The 27,572-nt window shown below is 43.7% G+C and overlaps 1 protein-coding gene across 4 annotated transcripts in view; it reads right to left on the bottom strand.

Annotated features, from left to right (window-relative positions):
• The window catches only part of PIMREG (PICALM interacting mitotic regulator), an 88,737-nt gene that overhangs the window by 11,847 nt on the left and 49,318 nt on the right, over positions 1-27,572 (bottom strand). For 2 of the 4 annotated variants that reach the window (XM_088449458.1, XM_088449459.1), the window contains exon 2: positions 17,705-18,005. In XM_088449458.1, coding sequence (XP_088305584.1) covers positions 17,705-17,983 — 279 coding nt within the window. In that variant the 5' untranslated portion in view covers positions 17,984-18,005. Of the gene's footprint in view, positions 1-17,704; positions 18,006-21,901; positions 22,079-27,572 lie in introns of those variants that run through there. The other 2 variants (XM_088449461.1, XM_088449460.1) reach the window with 2 other exon arrangements.

Here is a 27,572-nt window from a genome sequence, read left to right as displayed (position 1 = left end):
TTCAAAATATAGGAATAGTCCCAAAGTATAAATGCAGCTGTGATGTTTTCATATGTCCTATTCTTTCATGGTATCATATGCAGAATTTCATGATAAGAAAAAAACAGCTATAATATGATGATTACGCAACTGTAAATGTATTAGGAACTGTAGAAGCTATAGAGTTTTTATGTACTCTCTTTTTAGTATTTTCAGTAATTGTCATTTATAAATATTTATTTGTTTATGTGGGTTTTTTTTTAGGGATGAGCGGGTTCGGATTTTCGAAATCCGAGCCCCCCCCGATCCGAACAGAGGACAGAGGCCCTGATTCAGAGTCGGACGCTCTGAATCAGGGCTGTCGCTCTTACTTTTTGGAGCGGCCTCCTGGCCGCTCGCATAGCTGTGGGTTACCACCCACAGCTATAGAGAGCGGCCAAAATGATAGTCGCGATGGTCAAGACCATCGCAACCATTGGGCTTGGTACGAGACCCTTGTGGTAGGGTGTCGTCTGCTGCAAGGCCCTGGAGTCACTAGTGATGTCAGTGGGGCCGGCCCCAGATGGTAGGCGTTCCCATGGGAACCATAGACAGCACGCCCCCTTTAGTGTGAGACCCATAGCGACGGCTTGGCCGTCGTTATTCGGGTCTCGCGCATGCGCACTATGGAGCCGCCTCCGACCCGTGAGCGGGTCGGAATCCGGCTCGGGTTTTCCCGCCAGGCTCGGTTCCCGGAACTAGGCAAAACGTTATCAACCTGGTGTCGGATTCTCGCGAGACCTGGACTTTGCACATTTCGCGCCTCCCACCCCGCCATCTTCACTCCAGTCCTAGAGAGGGTAGTGAGAGGATAAAATAGGGAAAGATCAAGAACCACTTCCTCCTAGTGCTGAAGCTGCTGCCACTAGTCATGACATAGACGATGAAATTCCATCAACGTCGTCTGCCAAGGCCGATGTCCAATGTCATACTAGAGAGCATGCAAAATCCAAAAAGCCAAAGTTCAGTAAAAAATGATCCCATAAAATTAAATTTAAATCGTCCGAGGAGAAACGTAAACTTCATAGAAAAGGGGGCCCTAGCCAGTATGCCATTTACGACACAGAGTGGCAAGGAACGGCAAAAGTCATGGCCTCTGTTCATGACTAGTGGTTCAGCTTCACATGACTATGGAAGCCCTCCTCCTCCCGCTAGAAAAATGAAGAGAGTTAAGCTGGCAAAAGCACAGTAAAGAACTTCTAAGAAGGGTATACAATCAGGAAGCCGGCGGTATTTCATACTGATTCCCTAAGAAGATATCACAAATCTCCAAGGAGAGTCCAAGTGTGGTGACAGTTTCGATGCCTGACCTTCTTAACACTGGACGGGAAGAGGTGGCTCCTTCTACCATTTGCATGCCCTCTGCAAGTGCTGCAAGGAGCACCCACAGTCCAGTTGCTGATATTCATATTGAAGATGTCACTGTTGAAGTAGAACAGGATGAGGATATTGGTGTAGCTGGCGCTGAGGAGGAAGTTGACGAGGAGGATTGTGATGGTGATGTGGTTTGCTTAAATCAGGCACCGGGGGAGATAGTTATTGTCCGTGGGATGAAAAAGCCCATCGTCATGCCTGGTCAGAAGAACAAAAACATCCACCTCTTCGGTCTGTAAATACATATATCCAAATCCGTACAACTATCTTGCCATATGTAGATTATGTAAAGGTGTAATAAGTAGGGGGAAGGACGTTTACCACCTAGGAAGAGCCTCCTTATAAGTCACCTGCAGCGCGTTCATAAAAAGTTGCTGTTTAGTTCAAAAACTGTGGCTAAGACCATAAGCAGTCCAGGGACACCTAAATCCATTTGTCCTGTTGTATCCAAGCGCCTGCAGGCTACACCAACAACTCCCTCCTCGTCAATTTCATCCTCAATCAGGATCGGAAGTAGTCCTGCAGGCCTTGTCACTGGCATGACTGACTCCTCTCCTATCCGGGATTCCTCCGAAGTATCCTGCATTGCTACGCTTACTGCTGCCACTGCCGACTAGATTCCACTTCACTAGGCAGGCAATACCGAGAATGTACACAGATGTCAGAAAAAGTGTCCTCAGCGTCCTAAAAAATGCGGTTGTACACAATGTCCACTTAACCACAGACGTGGACAAGTGGAACAGGGCAGACTAAGGACTATATGACTGACAGCCCACTGGGTAGATGTATCGCCTTACGCAGCAACAACAGCAGCGTCTTGTGTAGCAGCATCTCAGAAATGCCAGCTCATTCCAAGGCAGGCTACGCTGTGTATCACCAGTTTCAATAAGAGGCACACCGCCGACAACCTCTTAAGAGAAACTGAGGGAAATCATCACCTAATGTCTTACCCCACTTAGACTCTCCTAGGGATTTGTGATATCTGACAACGCCACCAATATTATGCGGGCATTACATCTGTGGAAATTCCAGCACGTCCCATGTTTAGCTCACACAATAAATTTGGTGGTGCAGAATTTTTTGAAAAACAACAGGGGCGTGCAGGAGACGCTTTGGATGGACCGAAAAATTTCGGGCCACTTTTGCCATTCAGCAGCTGCATGCCGAAGACTGGAGCACCAGCAAACACTCTTGAACCTGCCCTGCCCTCACCTGGAGCAAGAGGTTGTAACGCAGTGGAACTCAACCCTCTATATACTTCAGATGATGGAGGAGCAGCAAAAGGCCATTCAAGCCTATACATCCACTCCACCTATGATATAGGCAAAGGAGGGGGTATGCACCTGACTCAAGGGCAGTGGAGAATGATTTCCGTGTTGTGCAAGGTTCTCCAGCCCTTCAAACTTACCACACGTGAAGTCAGTTCAGACACTGCCAGCTTGAGTCAGGTCATTTCTCTCATCAGGCATTTGCAGAATCAGCTGGAGAAAGTGAAGAAGAAGCTAAGATGGAGCGATTCCGCTCGGTATGTGGGACTTGTTGATGAAGCCCTTCATTTGCTTTGCCAGGATTCGAGGGTGGTCCATCTGTTGAAATCACACCACTACATTTTGGCCACTGTGCTTGATCCTAGGTTTTAAAGCCTACATGGTCTCTCTCTTTCCGGCGGACACAAGCCTGTAGAGGTGCAAAGACCTGCTGGTGAAAACACTGTTAGCTGAAGCAGAACTTGACACGGCAAAAGCTCCATCTTCATTTTCTCCCTCAACTGGTGCTGCCAGGAAACAACTTAGATATCCTAACCAACCCGCTGGCGGTGATGCAGGGCAGGCAGGAACAAGTTTGGACATCTGGTCTGGACTGAAGGACCTGCCAACAATTTCTGACATGTCTGTCACTGCATATGATGCTGTCACCATTGAAAGAATGGTGGAGGATTACATCGGTGACAGCATCTAAGTAGGCATGTCAGACAGTCCGTATCTGTACTGGCTGGAAAAAGAGGCAATTTGGAGGCCCCTGTACAAACTGGCTCTATTTTACCTAAGTTGCCCCCCCCTCCAGTGTGTACTCCGAAAGAGTTTTTAGTGCAGCCGGGAACCTTGTCAGCGAAAGGCGTAGGAGGTTACTTCCACAAAATGTGGAGAAGATGATGTTCATCAAAATGAATTATCAGTTCTTCTAGGGAGACCAGCCTCCAGAAAGTACAGAGGGACCTGTGGTGGTGGATTCCAGCGGGGACGAAGTAATACTCTGAGGATGAGGATGTACACAACACTGAAGTGGGTGAGGAATCAGTCGATGAGGACGACATCTTGCCTCCGTAGAGCCAGTTTGTGCAGGGACAGATTAATTGCCAGACTGTTTTGTGGGGGCCCAAACGAACCAATCATATCAGCCACAGTCGTGTGGCAGACCCTGGCACTGAAATGATTGGTTTGTTGAAGTGTGCATGTCCTGTTTATACAACATAAGCGTGGGTGGGAGGGCCCTAAGACAATTCCATCTTGCACCTTTTTTTTTCTTTGCATTATGTACTCTTTGGGGCCTAGTTTTTGAAACGGCCATCCACTGCAGTTCCACTCCTAGATGGGCCACGTGTTTGTGCCGCCCACGTGTGTCACTTAGCATAGTCATCCAGCTACCTCGGTGCAACCTTTTTCCTAAAAACAATATTGTGAGGTGTTCAGAGTAGACTGGAAATGAGTGGAAATTAATGTTATTGAGGTTAATAGCGTAGGAACAAAAAAAAAAATTCTGTTATTTTAGCTGTTTTTATGCTTTTTCCCAAAAAATACAGATCCAAAACCCTGAAGGGTGGTTTTGGCAAAACCAATTCAGATCCAAAACACAAAGAAAGATCCAGATCCAAAACCAAAACACAAAAAGTGGCCGGTGCACACTGCTAGTTTTTTTTTTGTGTTTTTTAATATGTTAGGTAAATACTTGTTGAAGTATGGAACTCGGGTGCTCTGTTTTTCAATCCAATTAGATCACATAATTAGCCGCTATGGAACACATCATACGAGTTCCCCCTGGTATCCAAATATATATGTATAAATATTTGATGATCTGAACTATATCATTTTTTAACATCACGTGGGACGTGATGTCGCCCTTATAAAACTCTATACAAGTGCTCCGTGCTCAGTTTTTCTATATAATGTGATCATTTGATCAGCTGCTATGGAACACTGAATATGAGTTTCTCCTGGTATCTAAAGTTTTTATTTTTTTTTAATAAAACTTTGTTATTTAACATCTGGTCACATGGGACGTGATGTTGCCCCTATAAAACTTTATCCAGTGTGGACAAGATGGCGCCGTAGATGCGAGTGCCGTGTGTACCTGTTAAAGGGTGAGTTCACTACTTACGGAAAAGTTTTTTAAACTTAAATGTTTTGAAACTAAAAAGAGGATGTTTTTAATATGAACCAACTGTATATTTTTAGCCACTCCACTTGATAAAGACGCCAGTGAGCGTCGAAACACATAGTGAAGTGGAGTGGAGTGACAGTGGGAATATTTCATACTCATAAGGCCAGCTTGATATACACCTTTATGAGCACCCGGGTTCCATACCATCTTGGAAGTGTACCATTCTTGATTATACCATCTGGTATGAATGGATCTCTCACATGTTAAATTCTTACAGTATATATTCAAATACCATTAAAAAGGTGATTTTTATATACATTTGGAGTCTCTCTTTTTGCATATGCCTGATGTGGGGGAAAAATACACGGAGAATGTGGAGAAAGAAACCTTTATGAGTCTGCAACACACTTGATTGATGTAAGCCTTTAGTAAGCATCATTCTATGCACCTCCACTCTGTATATGCATAAGGGTGTATATATGAAATTCTTCAAAGAGCACATCTTTGGGATTCTGTGGACTGTTTCTATAGTTGCTAATACATTTACAGTTGTGTAATCATCATATTATATCTATCTGTTTTTCTTACCATGAAAGTCTGCATATGATACCATGAAAGTATAGGACAGCTACATTGGAAACATCACAGCTGCATTTATACTTTGGGACTATTCCTATATTTTGGATCTTCTGAGCGCTTACAAGGTTTTTATTTGGTTATATGTATCCATTTGTGATGTGGTGATTCACTGTTTAAAATCTGAGCTGTTTTGAAATGTAGCGCCATTAATTCAAGTGTTTTTGTTTCCATACCATAGCATGTGCCCAACCTGTTCCAAATTGATTGGATAATCATTAACTAAACTTGTCAGATCACTTGGAGCCACCACAAACCTCTTGAGGTCATGAAGGCACTGATCCACCTAACCAAAATTTCCCAAACTCCACCATTACAGTTCAGGTTTTAAGGATATCCATGCTTGAGCACAGGACACTTCATTAGGACCTCAGTCAATTTGATTTAACCATCTGGACTCAAGCATGGATATCCTTAAAACCTGGACTGTAATGGGGGAGTTTGGGAGCCTTTTCGGAGACTCTGCACTCTGCCCCGTCTCACTGCCAACCAGAATCACTCAGCTGCTTCGGAGATATTTCCATAATAATGGTCAGCGATAATAGGTTTTGTATTGCTGTGATAGAAAATGTGTTATCGCTGCAGATTAATAAATAATGTCCAATGAGTTACAGATTGCCAGTGGATGCTGAATCGCCTGGAAAATTTGGAATACATTGGAACCCAACTCTAGGGGGTATAATCTACCATTCTTGGTTATCATAGTTCAATTGCTTAATTGGACTCTGCTCCTTTGCTTTCACTGTGTACACAAAAATATGAGGAACAAAAACAAAACAAGAGTCTCATAAGCGCACGTTTTCTTGCCATGCCACAATACTGTCTGGTGTGTTTGTGTATGCATTTAATAGAAGGATCACTGTTTGCAATTACTAGCAGTAGACCATGGCACTACTGACATTTTGGAATGTCAGAATGGTCCACTTATGCAATGCATTATAACTTTTCTTTTCATTAGCAAGAACTCTATTGTTCTCCTCGCTGTGTAAAAGTTTCTGAGATATCCCATAATCCCACAGCTGGGTTTTGCTTGGCTGCTTTTAGTCCAGAAAGCAATTTGTGCAGCTTCTGTTCCCTTTTATGGGTCTGCTAAGGCACTGCTAGTCTGAACATCTTAAGGGATTACTTCCTCACTCAGTCCTTTGTAGCAGAGACTTCAATATATACAATTTAATGCGGTTCTGACAGATACTATCAATCCCCGAAAGGTTACAAATAAAATAATATGCTTTCCACAGGAAAGAGCGCTTGTGATACGGAATCTCAATATATTCAAGTGCTTTAGTCTTCAATATTCAACATAACTTCCAACGCATAGGACAACAAAAGTTAAGACCATCAGTAGTTTCAGCACACAAAAAGTTAAAGGCAAAATGCAGGAACAAAATAAATCATAGATCTACAATATCCCACAGCTCTTAGTCAGGGAACAAATCGGGGAACCAAGGTTTGTGTTACTGTTCAATAGTCCTTATGTAGTGACAGAGATATCAGAATGCTCAGCAAGCTCCCTAAATCTTCCAGTGTGTCTGTTTTCTCTAAAGAGATAGGATAGATTCCAGTCACATAAAAAGTATTTCACTGTCTACAGGTATGTTTAGAATTAATTTAAGTTTATTATATATGTACCTCACTTTTTATTTTCATTCTTTATATGCAGCAGTAGCTGCTCCTAACTATCGCTTTCACACTGCACTTTTCTTACTATGGCGGTGCCCTGGGGCAGCTTAGCTGGGCTAGTTTGGGGGTGTCCTGCGCTCTGGATTTGAATCGTAGTATGTTAGGGACCTACCCTACAGAGGTTACCTGGATATGGTGGGTAGGCCCATAACCTTGGCCAAGATTATGCTAAAAACCTCTATTGATTGCAAAATTTTATTGCATTTATATATTATTAATAATTTGGAGTTGTGCACCTGAGATTTGTCTGTTTTTGTGCCTGCAATTTGTCTCATCAGGTAGCACCTCCCATTATATATATATTTAGGGTGTGCAGTCCAGAAATCTTTCCCATATACTATGTTTAGAATTAACACTTTAATATTCAGTGTGTATTTCCTAATTCTTGATTTCAGATAAGCAGTTATTAACGAAGAATCAAGCTGGCAGCACTGTGCTGCACCATATGTCCGCATAACTGGGCCATTCGCGGCACACAACAAATAGAGTCACTGATTTGGTAGCCAGAGTTATTTTTTCATTATTTCTCATTTTAGAATTATAAACAGCATCTACAGTGAAAGCCTTAAGCAGAAACTGCATTAACTCCATGAAAAACTCAGGTGCTACCGATCAGTCTTATGCATTGTTGTACGTGTGAGATGGATCTAGACCCGTGATGGTCAGTTGCATCCTTGAGTCACCGGCAGCCCCCAGCTCTATGTCCTATGCTGACTTGGTCTAATGCTTTAGGTTATCAAGCACCAAATAAGAATGAATGTGACGGAAACAGTGGGCTACTATGTTTGGGACCTCAACTGCACAAGGCATGGAGGCCACACAGCAAGTCTGATCAGAGTAGGAGGTAGTGCAGTGTCCTGGGTTCTATACTAAAGATAAGCAATTTTTACACTGCCATTAATAACATTAATTTAAGTGATTAGTCACTAATGAGTGGTTGCTAGTATTAGGTGTATGGGCATGTGGCATTGCCTGTAGAAAGGCTTGGAGTACATGTGGGATCTGATCATAAGAGGGCATAAAACTGCAATGGTGGGCACAGACGGCCGAGCAATACTTTGGCCCAGCTACACTATATGGACAAAAGTATTCGGACGCCTGACCATTACACCAACAGGGACTGTAATGACATTGTATTCAAATAGATATACTTTAAAATGGAGTTGGTCACCCTTTTGCAGCAATAACAGCTTACTCGTCTTGGAAGGCTTTCCACAAGATTGTGGAGTGTGTCTGTGGGAAGTTGTGCCCATTCATTCTGTAGAACATTTATGAGGTCAGGCACTGATGTTGGATGAGAAGGCCTGGCTCGCAATCTCAGTTCCGGTTCATCCCAAAGGTGCTTGACGGGATTGAGCTCAGGGCTCTGTGCAGGCCAGTCAAGTTCTTCCACATCGAACTCCTCAAACCATGTCTTTATAATCCTTGCTTTGTGTACTGTAATGTAGTCATGTTGGAATAGAAAAGGGCCTTCCCAAAACTGTTGCCACAAAGTTGGAAGCATAGCATTGTCCAAAATGTCTTGGTATGCTGAAGCATTAAGATACTGGAGATATGGGGCGTAGTCCAAACCCTGAAAAACAGCCCCATACCATTATACCTTTTCCACCAAACTTCACAGTTGGCACAATGCAGTCAGGCAAGTAACATTCTCCTGGCATCTGGCAAACCCAGACTAGCCCATCTGCCTGCCAAACAGAAGTGTGATTTGTCACTCCAAAGAACACATTTTCACTGCTCCACAGTCCAGTTTCAGTGTGCTTTACAGCACTCCATCTGATGCTTGGCATTGGACATGGTGATGTGAGGCTTGCATGCAGATGTTTGACCATGGCAACCCATTCCATTAAGCTCCCACTTCACAGTTTTTGTGCTTACATTAATGCCAGTGGAAGTTTGGAACTCCTCAGCTATGGAATCAGCAGAGCGTTGGCGACTTTTACGCACCATTAGCCTTAGCTCTGTGAATTTACGAGATCTTTCACTTCGTGACTGAGTTGCTGTTGTTCCTAAATGCTTACACTTTCTAATAATATCACTTACACTTGACCGTGGAATATAAAGCAGGGATGAAATTTCATGAACAGTCTTATTGCAGAGGTGGCATCCTATGACAGTACCACGCTTGAAGTCACTGAGCTCTTCAGAACGACCCATTTTAGATCACATATGTTTGCAAATAGAGACTGCATGGCTAGGTGCTTGATTTTATACACCTGTGGCAACGGGTCCGATTGAATTGAGGTGCTTCAATGAACAGGTGTGGCCAAATACTTTTGTCCATATAGTGTATGTGCTCCACTGACATTTTGTGTTTTATAAGACAGCAGAGAAAATAAGACTGAACTTCTGCTTTACTAGATGTTGTCCCTGGCGCTGCCTTTTTTGCCTCACTTCCCTTCAGCACTACGAGTATGCCCATTGTTTTTCTCTCCCTCTTAATTCAGCTCTCTCCTGCCCATTTCTCTTATCAGCACTAGGGGCATGATGCATTCTCCCGGTCATCGCATGCATGCCGGCGTTGGTAACGCTGGTATGCATGACTATACCTGCAAAGGACCGCTCTGTTATAAGAGCGGCCCTTTGCGGTGGAGGGGCTTCCGGGTCTATGATTCAGAAGCCCATCCGGCGTCCTTCTGCGCAGAAGGACACGTGTGTTGTGGGGGGGGTGCTGGGAGGGATCAGATTGGATCCCTCTCTCAGATCACTCTCAACAGAAGCCCATAGGCTGCTGTGGGTTACCCACTGCAACCAAGCGGGCTTGGTGCATATGAGAAAAGCGGTCAAACCCACATTTTTCTTATTGATGCATCCCGCTCTAGATCATATTCTATAGCTTATCCCAAGAAGTACCTTTTTATTTTCATCTTTACTATTGTTCTTTTAGAGACATCTTCACTTTTTCTCCCTGTATGTGGCCTGTGCATCCCTTTTTCTTTCTTCTATACAGTTATACATTTTTGGTTGTGGTTAATGTTGTGATTTTCTTATTGGTTGATTAGCGGGAGTTTTTCATCATGAGGCTGTATGTGATGAGTAAATGTGGGAAATCACAGAAGTGTTCGGAGGCTCTCTCAAAGTAACATCACTGACACTGGTGGGAGGAGTTAGAGATCAGACCAACAGCCATTACATTCCAATGTGATGACAAGTTTTGTCACTCTTCAGATATAGATAAAGATACATAAAAATTAAGTCATAGTGGCTTCTGAATCACATGATCTCCTCTGCACACTGCAGAGAGTCCACGTACCACATCCCTTCAGAAGAGGTGGTGTGTAAAATGTATTCTGCATCATTGCTCACCCTCCTTCCTCTGCAGGCTGCTGGCTCCGGACAGTGGCAGCTTTGCAATTCCATTCTTGCCAATATGCAAATGCAGCAGGAGCTGTACGACACCCCCTGCTGCATTTGCAATCCCAGCAATATGACTGAGGTCGCAGGCTGGGATCACCATCGCAACCATCGGTCATGATGGTGGACGTCTCCCGGCCAGGTGAGTAAGCCTTAGCTTACTAAGGCTGGCTGGCTGGCTTGCGAGGCCAGGAAACCGTCCGAGGACAGTCGTTGGCCTTGCCAGCTCTGGAAAACAGGGCCATGACAACCCCGTTTTCCGGAACGCCGGCCACCCTGCCTCTTAAATGTCTCTACATGTCAATCTACCAGAGGCATAGAGGGGGCTGCATGCGAGTATGCAGGATCCATTCTACAAATTCACAGAAGGGGTCCTACGCACACATGTGCAGATTCCTGATGGGCTTTATTTAGACAAAAGAAATCCAGATTGGCATCTGAAGATCTGTCCCAGCGTGTAGGTCATCCTCATCCCAACAGTAAAAAATGCAGGAGATTGTGGGGGGGAATGTATTGCAAACTATTTGTAATAATTAATACACCTCGATATAAAGATATTTTGACTAGTTTTAAATTAGCTGTGAGAGTTACATTAGGGGAAGTCTGGGTCGTAAGTGGTTGGCATGTGAGGTGGTACGATAGGCATGTGGGAATTTTTTTTAGCACATTGGGGAGGTGGGTTATTTTATGCAAAATGGGAGTCAGAGTGCTTGTGGAAGAATTTTATAGAATGTATTGTAATATGATGGATGAGGTATTTACCACCTATACAATCTGCTAATAATACCTGAGTTGCTTGTGTTTTGACCATTTATGTTTATACGGTTTGTTAAAAATATTTGCCTGTGCAGTGTTCTCCCCAGAATTTTTTTCCAGCCGGGTGGCGTCAAGAAGTAGCTGGGTGGGGGCCTTCGCAATAATAATGTTTTAAACCCTGACCTTATAATGATTTAAACTTGAAATAACAACATTTTATATATTAATTCCCCTCTTCTTATTAGAGACCCAGTCATCTGATTATGAAAAAACTGCAAAGTCTGTAGGATCTGGTCCTTTTTATACAGCTCCCAGATACTGTCCCCACTTGCAAGCTCCCAAAGTGCCGGTTGGTGCACCCGCAAAAAACAGCCTGGGGAGAACACTGCGGTGTGTTCATTGTGTAATGGTTAGCATTACTGTCTCACAGCACTGAGATCATGGGTTCGATTCCTACTCTGGCCCTAACTGCGTGGAGTTTGTATATTCTCCCCATGCATGCGTGGGTTTCCTCCGGGGACTCCACAGTTTCTTCCCACAATCCAAAAATCTACTAGTAGGTTAATAGGCTTCCAACAAAAATTAACCCTAGTGTGTATGCATGAGGGAGGGAATATAGAATGTAAACTCCACTGGGGCAGGGACTGATGTGAATAGCCAAACATTCTCTGTAAAACACTATATAAATAACTGGTAATGAATAAATACTTGTGTGTCCCTTTCTGTAAGAAGATATTGATTGTAAGCTCCAGTGGGACAGGTACTGGTGTGAAGGACTGAAATATTGTCTCCGCACTGTGGAATGTGCACGTTACATAAATAACTGATAATAAATAAATAGTGCTGGCCACACAGTCTCTCATCTCCATCTGCAAATTTGTCCATACACCTAATTGACCAAACTAAACACCAGGGGGTAAATTTACAAAAAGGTTGATTTTAATTGATAAAAATCGATGTTGTTTCACGGTCTAAATCGCATATTTACAAACACTTAAAAAAATCATCTGTTAGTAAATGTGTGATTAAGGGGTCTATTTACTAAGCAGTGTTAGGAGATAGAGAAGAGTGAAAAGTGATAAGAAAGTAATAAGGTGCCAGCCAATCAGATCCCAACTGCCATCTCACAGGCTGTGTTTGAAAATGAGTTGGGAGCTGATTGGCTGGCACCTTATCACCTTTCACTCTCTCCTAACACTGCTTAGTAAATAGACCCCTTAGCCCCTGAAACACAATATCGATGTTGATCGATTTAGATGATTGGAGGCCAGTTTATTTTAATATAAAGCATGTGAATACCAGAAGACTGTCTTATGGAAGAAAACTAGCGACCCCTATATTTGGTCAGGCTACAAAAGTAACTCCTTTATTACAGTCAGACGGCCAGTTCAGGTGTCTGAAGTCTCTGTAGAAAATATAAAGCATTAAACTACAGTATAAACTGGTGAACAGTATAAAATGGTGAACTACAGTATAAACAAAAAGTTTCTTTATATTTTTGAAAGAACACATAATAGACAATCCCGAATGAAAAATGTTTGAAATTTAAATCCCATTGTAGTATGCGTGAGAAGGACACTTCAAGATCAGAAGTAGAACTGCAATTATAAATCAACAAACAGAAAATATTGGTTTTGGGCTGAATGACAGTGCATTGCAGATAACTACATTTACATTGCAATTGAGACAAGTGTGCAGACATCCTTTGTGCAGACATTCTTATCTTTCCTCTGGTTGCAGATCCTAGAAGGTTGCACAGGATGTTGGACGGTAAAAAGACTTCTACAAATATGTTATAATCAAAATAACGGAGACATTCCATAAATACTTTGCATCGTCCCGCCCAAGGTCTCAGCGGGAACAATCTATGCTGGATAGAACATTTCTCTACAGAAAGTGGAGAGAGGAGCTAATCTCACTATTTTCATTGGAGTATATAATTTTTTTTCCTTATTGTATTCATGAAGATAAATATGTTTTATGTATTTCTTTTATCCCTTTTGGGAACATGAAACCACTGACAGTAGAGGACTGTAAGGCATACAAGAAAACCTTTTGTTAGCTGAGGGAACTCAAAAGACCTCTCCCTGTATAAACGTTAGTATCCTCTAGAAACTTTTCTCCAGTTTATATTCATATTTTTAAGGGCAGTCATTTTACAACTACTAAAAATGTAGAACACTGTGACCCTGCTGGCTTCTTTCATGTACTATGCTGTTGTATGCAATATAAGAAAAACCAGGGGAATTTCAGCTGTTTGACTACAATTCACAGTATAGCTTGACAAGTCATGCTGAGTCTTGTAGTTCAATAGGAGCTGGAGAGCCACAAACTGCCTTCCTGTGTAGGTACTGTGCAGAATGATCAGATAGGTTGCGGGTGGTTTTTGCGCATAACTTATAAAAATCTGGTGTCTGGCCTCTTGGATAGTGCTGGGGGAGGTCTTGGTGGGGGTGGGGGGGTGGGACTCTTCCATGTGACCCGGTTCTTCTGCATTGTGAAATGCCACTTAAAATAAAAGGCCCTTATGTGAGAAGCTATGCGCTTTGAAATGCAAACATATTCAACCCTCATGGCAACTTTCCACCTTGTCACTACCTCAATAGGATTATGCTGGAACTTTCACATCGTGAATTGAATTAAATTGGGGGAATAGAACAGAGACCAGACACAAGTCGTGTTCAAAGTTGCCAATAGCACTACGCACCAGGAGCCTTCCCCGTGGCACGTCAATAGTATGGGATGGAGTCCCCATTGTTGGGATAACGACACCAAGTTGCACATTCCCACATTATAAAAGAGAAGTTTGTAAAAGTTCAGAATAGTTCCTATGCATGTGAAGTACTACAGTGTAGCATTAGTGGCCAGAAGGGAATGTGTATTTCAGGTAAATTCCTTGTACATTTACAGCAGCTCCCTGTAACACATCTGATCCTATCCCCTTCATACTATGATCACAGACTATTGATTATTGCAGCTAAAGCTCACCTGAAGGTTTAGATCTACTCTACACAGGAAGCCTATCGATCTAAATTCCTTTATTTATCAAAAAAAGAGAATGATAAATATTTCTACTATGGCTACCAGCCATTCTCTGATCTACAAGTTATTCTTCAAGCTATTTACAAACAGAATGGCATCTAACATTGTGTGGCTTGTTCCCTTCTTTCTACATTCCTGATAAAGTCGGCCATCACTCACACTAGCATACCTGCAGAATCCCTTAGTTTTACTGTGTGTTAAAAACAAACATGTACGTTTTACCTTCTTACCAGATCTTTACGTAATGTGATTACTATTTTTTATTGTCATTTTGTAGTTGTCTAGTGTACATATTTAGAAACAAATGTAGAAGATATTTCTGTGAAATGACTTATGTAATGTCTATAAAGAGTGTTGTTATATCTATTTGCAGAACTTCATACTCAGTAGTCATTTATTCTTCTCTTCCCCATTATCAATCTATCACCTCTAACAATCAACCTGTCAATCTGATGCATGTATGGCAAGGGCGGCCAAACTACATCCCACCCTCTGCTGAAATATGGCCCTTGTCTGGGATTCCTCTTGACAGCTCTGTCCGGGGTTAGTGTACGCCAGCCCTGGGAATCCCACTTGGCATGATGACGTCACTGCCAGGCCGGCTCTCTGCAGCAAAGCCTCCAGTCCGCCCCCTTTGAGTAATCCGCAAGTGTGACGGAAATCATTGAGGTGGCCATGGATGGACTCAAAGGAGCCTGACAGAAAGAGATGGCGACACCCTACTTTGCGGACGAAGTTAAGGCAAGGTCATGAGGGGTGCTGAGCAAATAAAGGGGAATTACAGTGGGGGGGGTCTGAGGCTGGAATATAATGGGTCATGACTGATTGTGGCTATCATCAATTAAGGGCATTACTGTATGGCAGATAATCAATTGGGAGCATTATGCTGTGACATATCAACTTGGAGCATTACACTGTATATTAAGAATTGGGGTACTGCTACAAGGCAGTTTATGAATTAGGGGCTAATACTGTGTGGGATATTATGAATTGGGGGGTAATACAGTGTGGCATATTATGAATTAGGGGTAATGATCACGCAGAGCGAAAAAAAATATGAGAGTCCCAGGGACCCCTCACTTTAAAAACTTGGGGTCCTACTCTCTATTTCTGGGTCCCATCACATTTTATGGGGGGTGAGGCAGCAGTTGAACATTGCTGGGGGCAGGTAGCAGTCGGGGTAGAGGGGAATAAAGCTGGGTACACACTGGAGCAATGTGTACCCGGACGATATGGAGGCCGATATATCGTATCAACGGTACACATCAGAACAATGTGGTGAAGGACGGCACAATCCCTCGTTCCGTCCTTCATTACCTTGCACAAAGCCGTATGCAATATCGCCCGGGCAATCGTGGGAGTGCGCAATATGGCCGTACACAATGAACAATCTAACTGATATGTTGTTCAGATTCGGCCAGAAATGTCATATCGGCACAATATCGATCCAAGGCAGCGCTGGGGGTAGGGAGGGAGTCAAGATAGCAATTGGGGCAGTACGGAGGGTAGTGGTTACCTCTTTCCTTCTGCTGGGAACCCCCGGCCAGGTCACTGTTGTTCGTCTCCAGCTCCCTTGTGTTCCGCACAGTGTGCACCCCCCCGGCCGCCTGCATACAGAGAGCTGCATAGAGGAGTTGGGATGGAGCGCAGGCTGCTGGAGAGGCCCAGTAACACCAACAATGCTACTGCAGTTAAGGAGGATGCCGGATGCAGAGCCTGGAGAGCGGAGAGGCATGCTGGCGGACAGGGATGAAAGGATCGAGGTCTCAGGCAGCGATGGAAGGATGAAGGTCTCAGGCAGCGATTGGCTGAGGAGACGTGGTCACGCGTTTTGATTGGTTGGGAGATGCTCAGGATGTTATTGGACCAGCTGCTGCGGCGCACACACAGCATGTCCTGCAGGACACGATCAGTCCCTCACTGCCTGTAGCATGTAAATATGCGCTATAGTGTATATTTTACAATCACTAACTATTGTGTGGCATATTATGAACTGGGGGTAATACAGTATGGCATATTATGAATTGGGGATACTGCTGTGTTGCATATATTGTATCTCATTAAAGTAAAATTGAAATCTAAATCAATCAAAATACATTCAAGACATTTTTATAATTTTAGGGTTTCTTAAAATAGTATTTTCTCAGCAAAGAACCCTTACCTAATTGCCAAGAGGATGTGAGAAATATTTTGTTTCCCTCTGTCCAAAGTAAATTCCTTAATACACACTCTAAGAAAAAAGTTTGGACACTCCAGATGTATGGCAATACAGTACATTGAATTTTTAGACTAGTACTTAAATTCGGGATTGAAATACTGACAGCGGATGCCCGACAGGATGAAGATCCCGACTGTGGCAGGTAAGTACCCTAACCCTCCCTTAGTGGTGCCTAACCCTAACCTCCCCCCTAGTGCCTAACCCGAACCGTCTTCCCCTCATACTGGTGATGGGGGGAGCACAACATGCAGTCATCTGAACTCTGTGTGCCAAGCTTGTAGCAGAAAAGGAGGTGGACCCTTGCAAAACTGGGATTTGTCAAGCCCTGCTAAAAAGTATCAGCTTTCTCCTTGTGATATGGGGGAAAATGCATTATCCTGACACTTACCTCTGCATTAAGTGATATCCTGCATAGCCACAGCACAGCGATGTGGGGTTTCTTATGTTGAGATGCATCAAAAAGAGTTACCGGAGAGGTGGTATAAAAACTCACCCTTCCTGCTTGTATCACATCAGCCTGGTTCAATACAGAACTGCTCCCGGCTTGCACAGTGTGGCATAATGTGTAAGGGGCATTACTGCATCACGAAACCTCACATCTTTTTCGGGAGTGCGCGTGCCGGAGGAGCGCACAGAGAAACGTCTTTGGGGGGTGGGGGTGGGGGGTGGTTGTTTTGCCAGGAGGGAGCAAAATTTACCAAACCAGGCAGTGCGTTAACCGACATGGCCGCAAATTATGTGACCTGTCAGAAATGCACACTGGGCGGCTGCCAGAAGATAATCTCCCACCCTCCCCCTGTGACTGCCATGCTGCTGATTACTACTGATCGGTCAGCATGGCAGGACCTGGCATCTGCAGAGAGGAGCAACCGCCAGGGAAGTGTAAATTAACACACTTCAGCCCCCCAGTGTGTACCTGCGACTGCTCAGAAGAACAGCCGCTGGGTAGATCAAAGCTGTGATAATCACGATGTTCCGAACATTGATAGTCCGATATATCGATATTGTGTTTCAAAATATTTTTTTATATACAGTATATGTATATTTTTTTTATAAAATCGTGTGGGATTAGTTATAGATACATGTTCTTGAGTCCTGTATTCTCAGTACTGCTATCTTCATTTCCAACAATCGTGTTATATGCTCAGGGTTATTACCATCTATCTTCCTTGTATTACTGTACAATGCATAACAATGAGCAATCTAAACCATTACTTATAAACACTGCCCAGTAGAATTATAATTTACCTGTGACATGGCTCCAAACATGTTCTTTGCTGTAACTGTCATGGACTTGAGGGGGCGCTGCTTCTCTTTCACTCCCACTCTATCCCAATCAGGCATGGCATTTATGTTGATTTCAACCTGCTTCAGAGGCATCCTCTTCCTTAGGGACATGCGCAGTGTATTAAGGGAGCTTGAGGAGGACATTTTCCTGAACTTGTCATGTTGCGGACTGTCTAACTCATCAATATTTTCCAAAATATTGTGATTCCTCCAGCTAACACTTTGCAAAATTGAAGACATCTTTCTGTACTCTTGACAAACACTGTAACAAATTTATAATAAATTACCTAATAATAATAAGAAATTAAGTAATTATGTATACATAAAAAAAAATGGTGCATACACACGGTCAGATTTTTCCTTCAGATATGAACGATAACGATTTAAAAATCGTTCAGTCATTCATATCTGAAGGAAAATCTGACATATCTGACATACCTGAACGATGGACGATCAACGATGCGCGTTCCCGTTTGTCAGATAACGATATCTGACATCTGATGTGTTTGCAGTCAGACTTGGACGATTCCATTCATTTTAATGCAGTCAGAAATCATTCACTCGTTCATCTGACAAATCTGACCGTGTGTATGCTCCAATAGGCTCAAAATGTACAGATCACACATAAAATGCAATTTGTTTTTTAAAAACAATAATAGTTTTGGAATGCACAGTATATGAAGAATCTCCTGTGTTTCATGTACACTTATTATCAGTGGGTGAGCTGTTGGCGTCTCTGTTAAAGATCTATGGTTCTGCCCAATCAGCATCAGTGTTACATAACAATGCTTAGATCTGAGTTCTGCTGATCTTTCATCGAAAGAAAAAAACAGGGTGTGTGGGTGTTGTTGATAGCTTTATAGCAAAGAGTGAACAATATAAAATTAGGCTACATGGGCGCATCAGGGTAGGGACAGAGGGCCTGATTCAGAGCCGAATGCTCTGACAGAGTGCTTGCTCTGAATCAGGGCCGGTCTTCTGTTATTTTAGAGCGGCCTCCAGGCCGCTCGCATAGCTGTGGGAGACCACCCACAGCTATAGCGGGCGGCCAGGAAGATGGTCGCGATGGTCAAGACCATCGCCACCATCGGGCTTGGGACGAGACCCTTGTGGTAGGGTCTCGCTGCCGCAAGCCCAAGAGTGCTTTCGGCTCTAACAGAGCCGAAAGCACTCCCACTGACATCACTTGTGATGTCAGTGGGGCCGGCCCCAGACGGTAGGCGTTCCCATGGGAACGCCTCCGTCTGGGCAGCCACGCCCCCGGCCCGCCCACCAAAGGGGGTGTGCTGTCACTCAATATCGACAGCACGCCCCCTTTGGTACGAGACCCGGAGAGACGGTTTGCCCGTTGCTATCCGGGTCTCGCACATGCGCACGACGGAGCCTGCTCCGTCGTGCGCATGTGCACTGGGCCACCATCGACCCGCTTGCGAGCGCATAAGGCTTGCGAGCGTGTCTAAATCAGGCCCAGAGTGCTTCTGTGGATGAAGAGTAGCAAGTAAGAAAATCAATCTTGTTATTGCATGGATGGCACACAAAAGAGACTGGGAAAACCGTATGGAAATAGCAGACACCGTTAGGCACAGAAAAAAGTAGAAATGGGGACAAAACAGGTTAGGGGGACTTATGGTGCATACACACGGTCAGATTTCTTATCAGATATGAACGATAACTATTGTAAAAATCGTTCATATCTTTGACATGTAGGGCATGCATCGATGAACGATGCGCGTTCCCGCACCTCAGATAACGATCTCTGACATCGACTGTGTTTGCAGTCAGATTTTGACGATTTCAATAATTTTAATACTGTCTGAAATCGTTCAAATCGTTGTTAAAATCATTCAATCGTTCATCAAATCTGACCGTGTGTATACACCATTAGGGTGTCATTAAAACGGAGATTGTACTGAAGACCAAATTTAAACAACATGTTAAAAGGTACCTCCTCTCAAAGTTAATATTATTCTGCTTACTACAGCTCTCAGGACTAAAGTGTTTATAGGGTCTATTCATTATGCTAATTATTGGGGTCTGGGCTGATCCCGATAATTAACATTCCTGCTCGCAGCGAAACAATTCATCATTGCTCCGGTGCAGAGACAGCTGATCCCAAAATCAACTGTCCCCCCGAATGTTTATACTGCTCCTTTAGGAGTGTGACTCGGCAATGCTAGTGCGCCTGCGTGAACTAAAGGTCAGGCTGGCGCACAAAGCTCCGGCGTAAGGAGTCAGACAGGAGAGGAATGATCCCTCTTTGCAACCGAGGACTCCTTCCCGTAGGGAAGGAGCGGATGTGAGGAAGCAAACGCCATCTTAAGATGGCGAATGCTCCCGCAGTCATGCTCCGAATATATTCTATTTTCGGAGCTTGATAAATTTATATCCACATACTAGTGTATGGTGGACTGAGGGCCACATCGGGAGAGAAAGGTAAGCAGGAGATATCTGTGATATCTCCTGCATTATCTTTATAATGAATGGCCGCAAAAACGTAATTTCTACAACAGTAGGTAAAAATTATTTTTACCTTGCTTTTGTAGAAATTAAAATAATGAATAGACCACTATGGGCCGTATTGAACTAGAAGCGAAAAGCCAAGATCCGCGAAAAAGTATCACCGATTGCGACTTTTCGCCAGGCGGAAACTTATCTCCGTATTCAATGCCATCCGCTTTTCGCGTACGCGGAAAGTCCATGCAATGTAATAGCCAAAAAAGATTCGCCTCTGAATAGCAGGAGAAAAGAAGTGCAAATTTTTTTTTTCAGTGAGGAAACCACTTGGAACAGCCCCCCAAAGGATAACTGCGTCAAAAAATTCCAGGAAAAATAAACACCCCAAAAAGTACTTTGAATTTTGGGGCAGAAAAGGTACAAGTGGGGGGACAAATTCGCAAACTAGCGAAATAAGGTTCTTGGGGTGCTTTAAGAAGGGGTCAAGTGTTTTTGGGATTGCAGGTGCTTTTATGAGGCAGGAATTTCAATTTTATTAAAACTACACTTTAGAGACATTAAAAGATGCTTGCAACCATTTTCAGGTACCCCAAATTTGACAGGACTACTTATTTTCTCCAAAAAATACTGTTTTATGCTATTCTTCACCACATGTGCAAATACGCGAATTAGCGGCAATTGTGCGACCTTAAGTACCCCAAACAGTTGTATTACAGCACTACTACATTGATCCCCAATGTTTCTGCATCTTTTTGGGGGGGTTCACGCTGATTTCGCTATCAGCTCCTACCTATTAATCTAGACTGTACTTGATAAATGCTACTTAAAAGCTGATTGGTTGCTATGGGCAACTTCTCCACACTATTCACTGCTTGTAGATAGGCCCCTTGCGCTAGATAATTGGAAAAAAAAAACGGCTTCCGCCCGAAATGGCTTGGGATCCGGTCTAAAGACCTACAGTAAAAAGGTAGACAATGTCTTGATAGACACCAGATGTTAGACAGGCAATAGGTCGGAAGGATTAGGGTGAAGATGAGGGTTAGAAAAATAAAAACCACACACATCGACCATTTTCATGCCAAACATATGCATGTCGACCATATGACCCTGTCAATCTTCTTACATGTAAACATTTAGTGTGTTGACCTTTTGTCCCTGTCTAACATCTGGTGTCTATCTAGACATTGTCTACCGTTTTACTGTAGATCTTTTAATGCATAACCAATGACATCCAAGCCCTGGAATGCATTATGGAGCTTGGTGCCTATGTGGTAAGCAGCCAAACCTCCGAAAACAGCATTGATGCATCCCACCCACAATGTTACTTTAAGTATACACTATAATGTACCCTGCTAATCAGTGTAACATTATACAATGCAAAAGCTGTAACATTACTTAAGAAAAAAAAAAAAGGGGAAGTTGAATTTATTTTGTTTACATCGTCTTGGTTGTCAGTCCGCTACCAGTTACTTCATTACTAAACAACATAGAACAGTCGGCTCTGGGACTGGGACAAAGGGCTGGGTTGGATCAGAAGGCATAATCCATTCAGTACATTGCTGTCTATAGGGGCTGTTTGCAGATCCAGTCACCCACACCCTGGTTACACGCTGCAATAGTAACCCTATACAGTAGTACATGCTGCAGCGATGGGATATATACAGTATACGTCACATGTGATACACAGAAGAAACTGCAACTTACCCGAGACTTATTACCCGAGTTCCACGCTCTGTCTCTGCGTTCGATTCTGCCGCGCAGTCACCCCCAGCTCCGCCTTTCCTGCGAACCCATTGGCGGCTTCTTCCCAGGAAGATTAACCCTCCCGGTCCCTCATAGCACGGTGACTGCGGCTGCTGCTCAGTGGCTTCCTGCACGGACCAGGAGTTACAGGGTTACACAGGGGATAGTAACCCTCTCTGGGCGGAAGAGGGGTTTGGGAGAACAGAGAAGGCGTCCTTTCCCCAAATAACTATAGCTGCTGCCTGGTGCGATTCAGGGCGGAATATTCAACGTATCCCACCCAGACTACAGAAGGCAGAGGCCCCCGGAGAGCATAGTTATTACAGCAGTAACGTCATTCATGGAGGGAAAATACTGCTGACAAATGTACTACAGCATAGTGTAATATAGGTCATGGGTTCAATTCCCACCATGGCCCTAACTGTGTGCAGTTTGTATATTCTCCCTGTGCTTGCGTGGATTTCCTCCGGGTACTTCAGTTTCCTCCCACACTCCAAAAATATACTGGTAGGTTAATTGGCTAACAACAAAAATTACCCCTAGTGCAGGCTTGCCTACCCTCCCGATTTGGCCGGGAGCCTCCCGATTTTCGCGTCATCGTGGCCCTGTCCCCGCTTTACAATGCCGTTTACTTCGGCATTGTGATGAGGGGGCGGAGCCGTGATGACGCGATCTCGCGGCCACACCTCCGGCCCGCACTGGCCACGCCCCCGCAATGGCGTTATAGTGCAGCCACGCCCCCCGCTGTAAGCTGACATTCAGCCCCCTCCCGGAAGGAGGGAGCTGAATGTCGGCAAGTATGTCCTAGTGTGTATGTGTGTGAGCATGTGATAGGGAATATAGATTGTAAGCTCCACTGGGGCAGGGACTGATGTGAATGGAAAATTTTCTCTCTGTAAAAGCGCTGCAGAATATGTGTGCGCTATATAAATAACTGGTAATAAATAAATAATATAGTGTAAACTAGCTTGTACTAGACATCACTGGCTGTGTTGTATTACTGATGTATATAGATATTATAATTATTAATATTATCATGTTCTGTTTTTAGCCATTGATGAAACTGTGTAATGCAGTCTAGACCAGTGGTTCTCAAACTTGGTCCTCAGTTCACACAGTTCATGTTTTGCACGTTATCCAGCAGGTACACAGGTGTACTCATTGCTCACTGACACATTTTAAAAGATCCACAGGTGAAGCTAATTATTTCAATTGTGATTCTGTCAGGAGACCTGGAAAACATGCACTGTTTGGGTTTCTGAGGACTGAGTTTGAGAACCCGTGGTCTAGACTAACATATTGTAAGTGTATTGCTTAGGCCAGTAGTTCTCTAACTCTGTCCTCAGGACCCCACACAGTTCATATTTTCCAGGTCACCCAGCAGGTGCACAGGTGTAGTCGTTACTAATACATTTAAAAATATCCACAGGTGGAGCTAATTATTTCACTTGTATTCTGTAAGGAGACATGGAAAACATGCACTTTGTTGGGTCCTGAGGACCAAGTTTGAGAACCTGTGGCTTAGGCCAATTGAAATAGTGGAAAGTGTAGAGCTAATGTACTGCCATGAAAATATTATTTTAGGACTATTTTGCAGATATTTAATATCAAGAGATCAATTCAGTAGAATGTGATGTGCTGCCGAGCGTTACTGCAATGCCCTGCCCCGGCATGTGTAGCTGCCGGGATTTGTATTGAGACGCCCACCTGCGGCTTTGCAAATCCAAGCAACTGCATATAAAGATGCAGCAACGGTCACAGATCATTCGATTATCGGTCATTAGAGTAATCTGTGCACGAAAGTAGCCCTGGTAACTGAGACGCCAGAGCCTCATGGGATTTATTGCGCATGGGATCATAGACGTAGGCTGTGCCATGACCTGAAAACTGTTGTGACAAGCCTGCATTTTTTTATGCCACTCCCCCTAACCGGCCCCGAACGCTCCATGCCTGACAATCACACTGCGAGTGACTATGGTAAAGTACCTTGACACATGCACAGTTTACCAACAATCGCTGAACTGCGTAAATATTGGCCTTTTCGACATCTCTGAATCAGGCCCTAGGTGAGTGTTGCACTGAACTGTGACAATGTGGCATAATGTGATCTACAGGGCACTACAATGTGGCATAATGTGATTCAAAGCCACAGAATGATCTAAGGAGCGCTACAAAGTGACAATGGGGCAGATGTATGAAGCTGTGATAAGTGATAAAGTGCAGAGTGATAAACGACCAACCAATCCGCTCCCACCTGTCATTTTTCAAACACCGCTAGTAACATGACAGTTGAGAGCTGATTGGTTGTCCGTTTATCACTCTGCACTTTATCACTTTCCAGAGCTTCATACATCTGCCCCATTGTGATCTAAGGGGCACTACAAAGTGACAATGTGATCTAAGGAGCACTACAAAGTGACAATGTGATCTAAGGAGCGCTACAAAGTGACAATGTGATCTAAGGGGCGCTACAAAGTGACAATGTGATCTAAGGAGCGCTACAAAGTGACAATGTGATCTAAGGGGCACTACAAAGTGACAATGTGATCTAAGGAGCGCTACAAAGTGACAATGTGATCTAAGGGGCACTACAAAGTGACAGTGTGATCTAAGGGGCACTACAAAGTGACAATGTGATCTAAGGAGCGCTACAAAGTGACAATGTGATCTAAGGGGCACTACAAAGTGGCATAGGGACCGATTCTTATTTGGAAGCAGAAGCAGCTGCATCTTTATGCTAATGCCGCTGCAAAGTCCTTTCCTGGTGTAGATGTGTGCATCCGAATGTACAAGGACTGAGACACCCACTGTCAGCTTCTGTGGACGTTGAACTACTGCTTAGTGCTTCTTTAGATGCACCATCGCTCGTGCCATTAAAATTTGCACTTGCGTCCTCCTATACCTCCTTTTCTGGCTATAAAATAAACTACTTAAAGACAGGGGCCCTGCCCTTACACATGACAACGGATACTAAATCACTGCTGGCCCGAAATTTTTATTTCATCTGGCATACTAAAAAATTTGATATTTAGGTGTCTTTATCACTGATTCATACAGGTCTCAGTATAAAGAAAACTTCCCTTCTCTTTTCGCCACAATTGAGTCTGACCTTCGGGCCTGGCGTAAGAAAATAATTTAGAGGTCGATTGGTGGTGGTGAAAATTAATGTGCTGCCTAGGATCATCTATTAAATGCAAACCATTCCTGTGCGCATTCCCGTGTCGGGTGCAGAAGGAGATATGCAATTTTTTATGGTTGCCTAAACCTCCCAGCCTAAAAGCTTTATTTAGAAGCTCATTTGGTAGCGGCAGAGGTCTTCCTGATTTAAAGAAATATTATTATGACACTCACTTGAGCCAGGCACTCACCTGGTTTTCCCCTCTCATCAGTTTACCCTGGGTACGGATAGAAATGGATGACGCTAAGTTGTCCTCATTAATCTCTTTCCTTTTATTAACTTGTTCGGGGCGGGGTGTCCAGGTTCTAACACCGCTACTAATTTTACCTGCTCTATTTGGCTCCATGGTGCCCGTCAGTTTGGCATCACCTCTCATCTCCCCTTACCCCTCTCTGGGATAATCCAGACTTCCCACCAGGTTCCTTGGCTACTTGATCACATTCCTGGCGGCAGCTACATGTCCGTCCTAGATTCCTTATGGATCTCATTGAGGGTATGTCTTGGTATATGATAGATTCTCTATCTCAGAAATACCACATTCATGGACCTATATATTTTGAGAATTTGCAATTACTGTCCTATCTAACCTCATTGCCTAGACCATCCATCTTTAGATGTTTAACACCTTTAGAGAGATTATGGGCCTGATTCAGCAACAACCGCAATTGCTAATACGCACACAGTCGGTCGATTAATTCGCATTGCGTATGCATAGCAGTACGCGAACTAGCAATTGCGATAGGAACTGCGTTTGCAGAGGCGACGCAGAGTGATTGACAGGTGGTGACGGAGGGTGGTCGGGCAAACGGAGGCGTGCCAGTGCGTTTCAACGCTGTTGCATGGGCGTGCATAAATTAGCCACTGCGATACCAGACACCGCCTGAGGTCTCATAGCGTGCGCTGAAGTTAGTAATTCCTGAGTGAGGTCTGACTAGGCCCTATGTTATTATTCTTTCAAGAGACAAGGTATTATCTTCATTTTATATAATATGCTTCAGTCCTCTGGTCCAGACCCTATTCTTCCACATTAAAGTCGCTGGGAGGCGGATTTCCCCCTCTCTTGGGAGAGGATGCATGACGGAACATAAGACAAATTGTATCTCAGTTGTCCATTTCTTCCTTGATTAAGAAAAACTCGTAAAAAATATATACTAGGTGGTATCTGGTGCCCTCTGGACTGCATAATATCTATCCATCTTCCTCTCCTTTATGCTGACTGGGATGTGGCCAGAAGGGAGACTTCATCTACATTTGGTGGAGGTGCCCTAAGGTTCGCCCATATTGGGCTAGTATCAAATTCTTTTTGAGAGAGATTTTCCAAAGACTGGTTACCCTTAGCCCATGGATGGCTTTGTTAGGTCCCAGGTGCTTCTTCCAATAAACTTGTTCTTCATGTTCTCCATGTTGCCAGAAGTGCTCTGGCTAGGTGCTGAAAACAGCCCTCTCCTCCCCCTATGCATATGGTTTTATCTAGAATATGGTAAATTGTTAATATGGAAAGAATAACCCGCACTTTGCATGATACACTGGGCAAATTTGAGCGTGTTTGCGATAGTTGGTGTATTTATACATCGATCTCTCCACCCAGGTTGTAAAAGGCTTAGGTGGAGGCTTCAGCTTAGGTCCTACCTTAATTTCTATATTTCATATATTTAAGCCGGTGGTCTTCCCCTCCATCCCCAGGGCTAGGGTTTTAATTTATTTAATCTGGTCGGTTTGTCATCCAGGTTAAAATTTTTGTTTGTGACCTCCTCCGCTGATACTACTATGCTCTGTTGTTTGTACACTTGTTACGTTCTCTGGGCATACCCTGACTCTGTGGCCCCCTCTTCTCCCTACTTTTCTTTTCTCCTTCACTTTTTCTCTTCATTGGTTCTCTGTTTTCCTATTCATTGTTAAAATGATATCGAATGCATTGTGTAAGCTACTATTGTTGAATTATGTTATTTGGGACATTAGTCCTAATTTAAACTGTACTTGGAGGTTTGATGATTTGTCTCTTTTTCTTCACATGGCTGTATTTGATGCTTTTCAATAAAAATTATGCTTTAAATTAAAAAAAAAAAACAACTTGTATCTGCTCTATGGCAGATGCAGTTTCTCCGTTTGATTATGCCTATGTCAGCGGTTCAACCTTTTTGGCTGCAACCCATTTTGGTGACACGTCTGTGACATGCCTGCCACACTCTCATAAGATGCAGAATTTTCGTGCTTCTTTTTAGTCACCTTATGGCCGGATTCTATTAGATGCGAAAAGCCGTAATTGGCGAAAAAGTTTTACCTATTGCCGCTTTTCACCTGTTTGCGTCTCATCTCCAAATTCAATTCGAGGACGTTTTGCCTAAGCGGAAATCAATGCAGTGAAACAGTGCATTGAATGGCAGGCGGAAAAAAGTGCAAAATCTCTATTTTGGGGTGCAAATGTGGGGAAATTATTCAGAACCCTTTGGACCA

The sequence above is a fragment of the Taudactylus pleione genome, unplaced genomic scaffold (genome assembly GCF_031769625.1).
Source record: "Taudactylus pleione unplaced genomic scaffold, aTauple2 ptg000485l, whole genome shotgun sequence".
In the NCBI taxonomy this organism is placed as follows: Eukaryota; Metazoa; Chordata; class Amphibia; order Anura; family Myobatrachidae; genus Taudactylus; species Taudactylus pleione.
The sequence above is the reverse complement of the archived record's forward strand: the minus strand, read 5'-3'. Positions and strand labels throughout refer to the sequence as shown.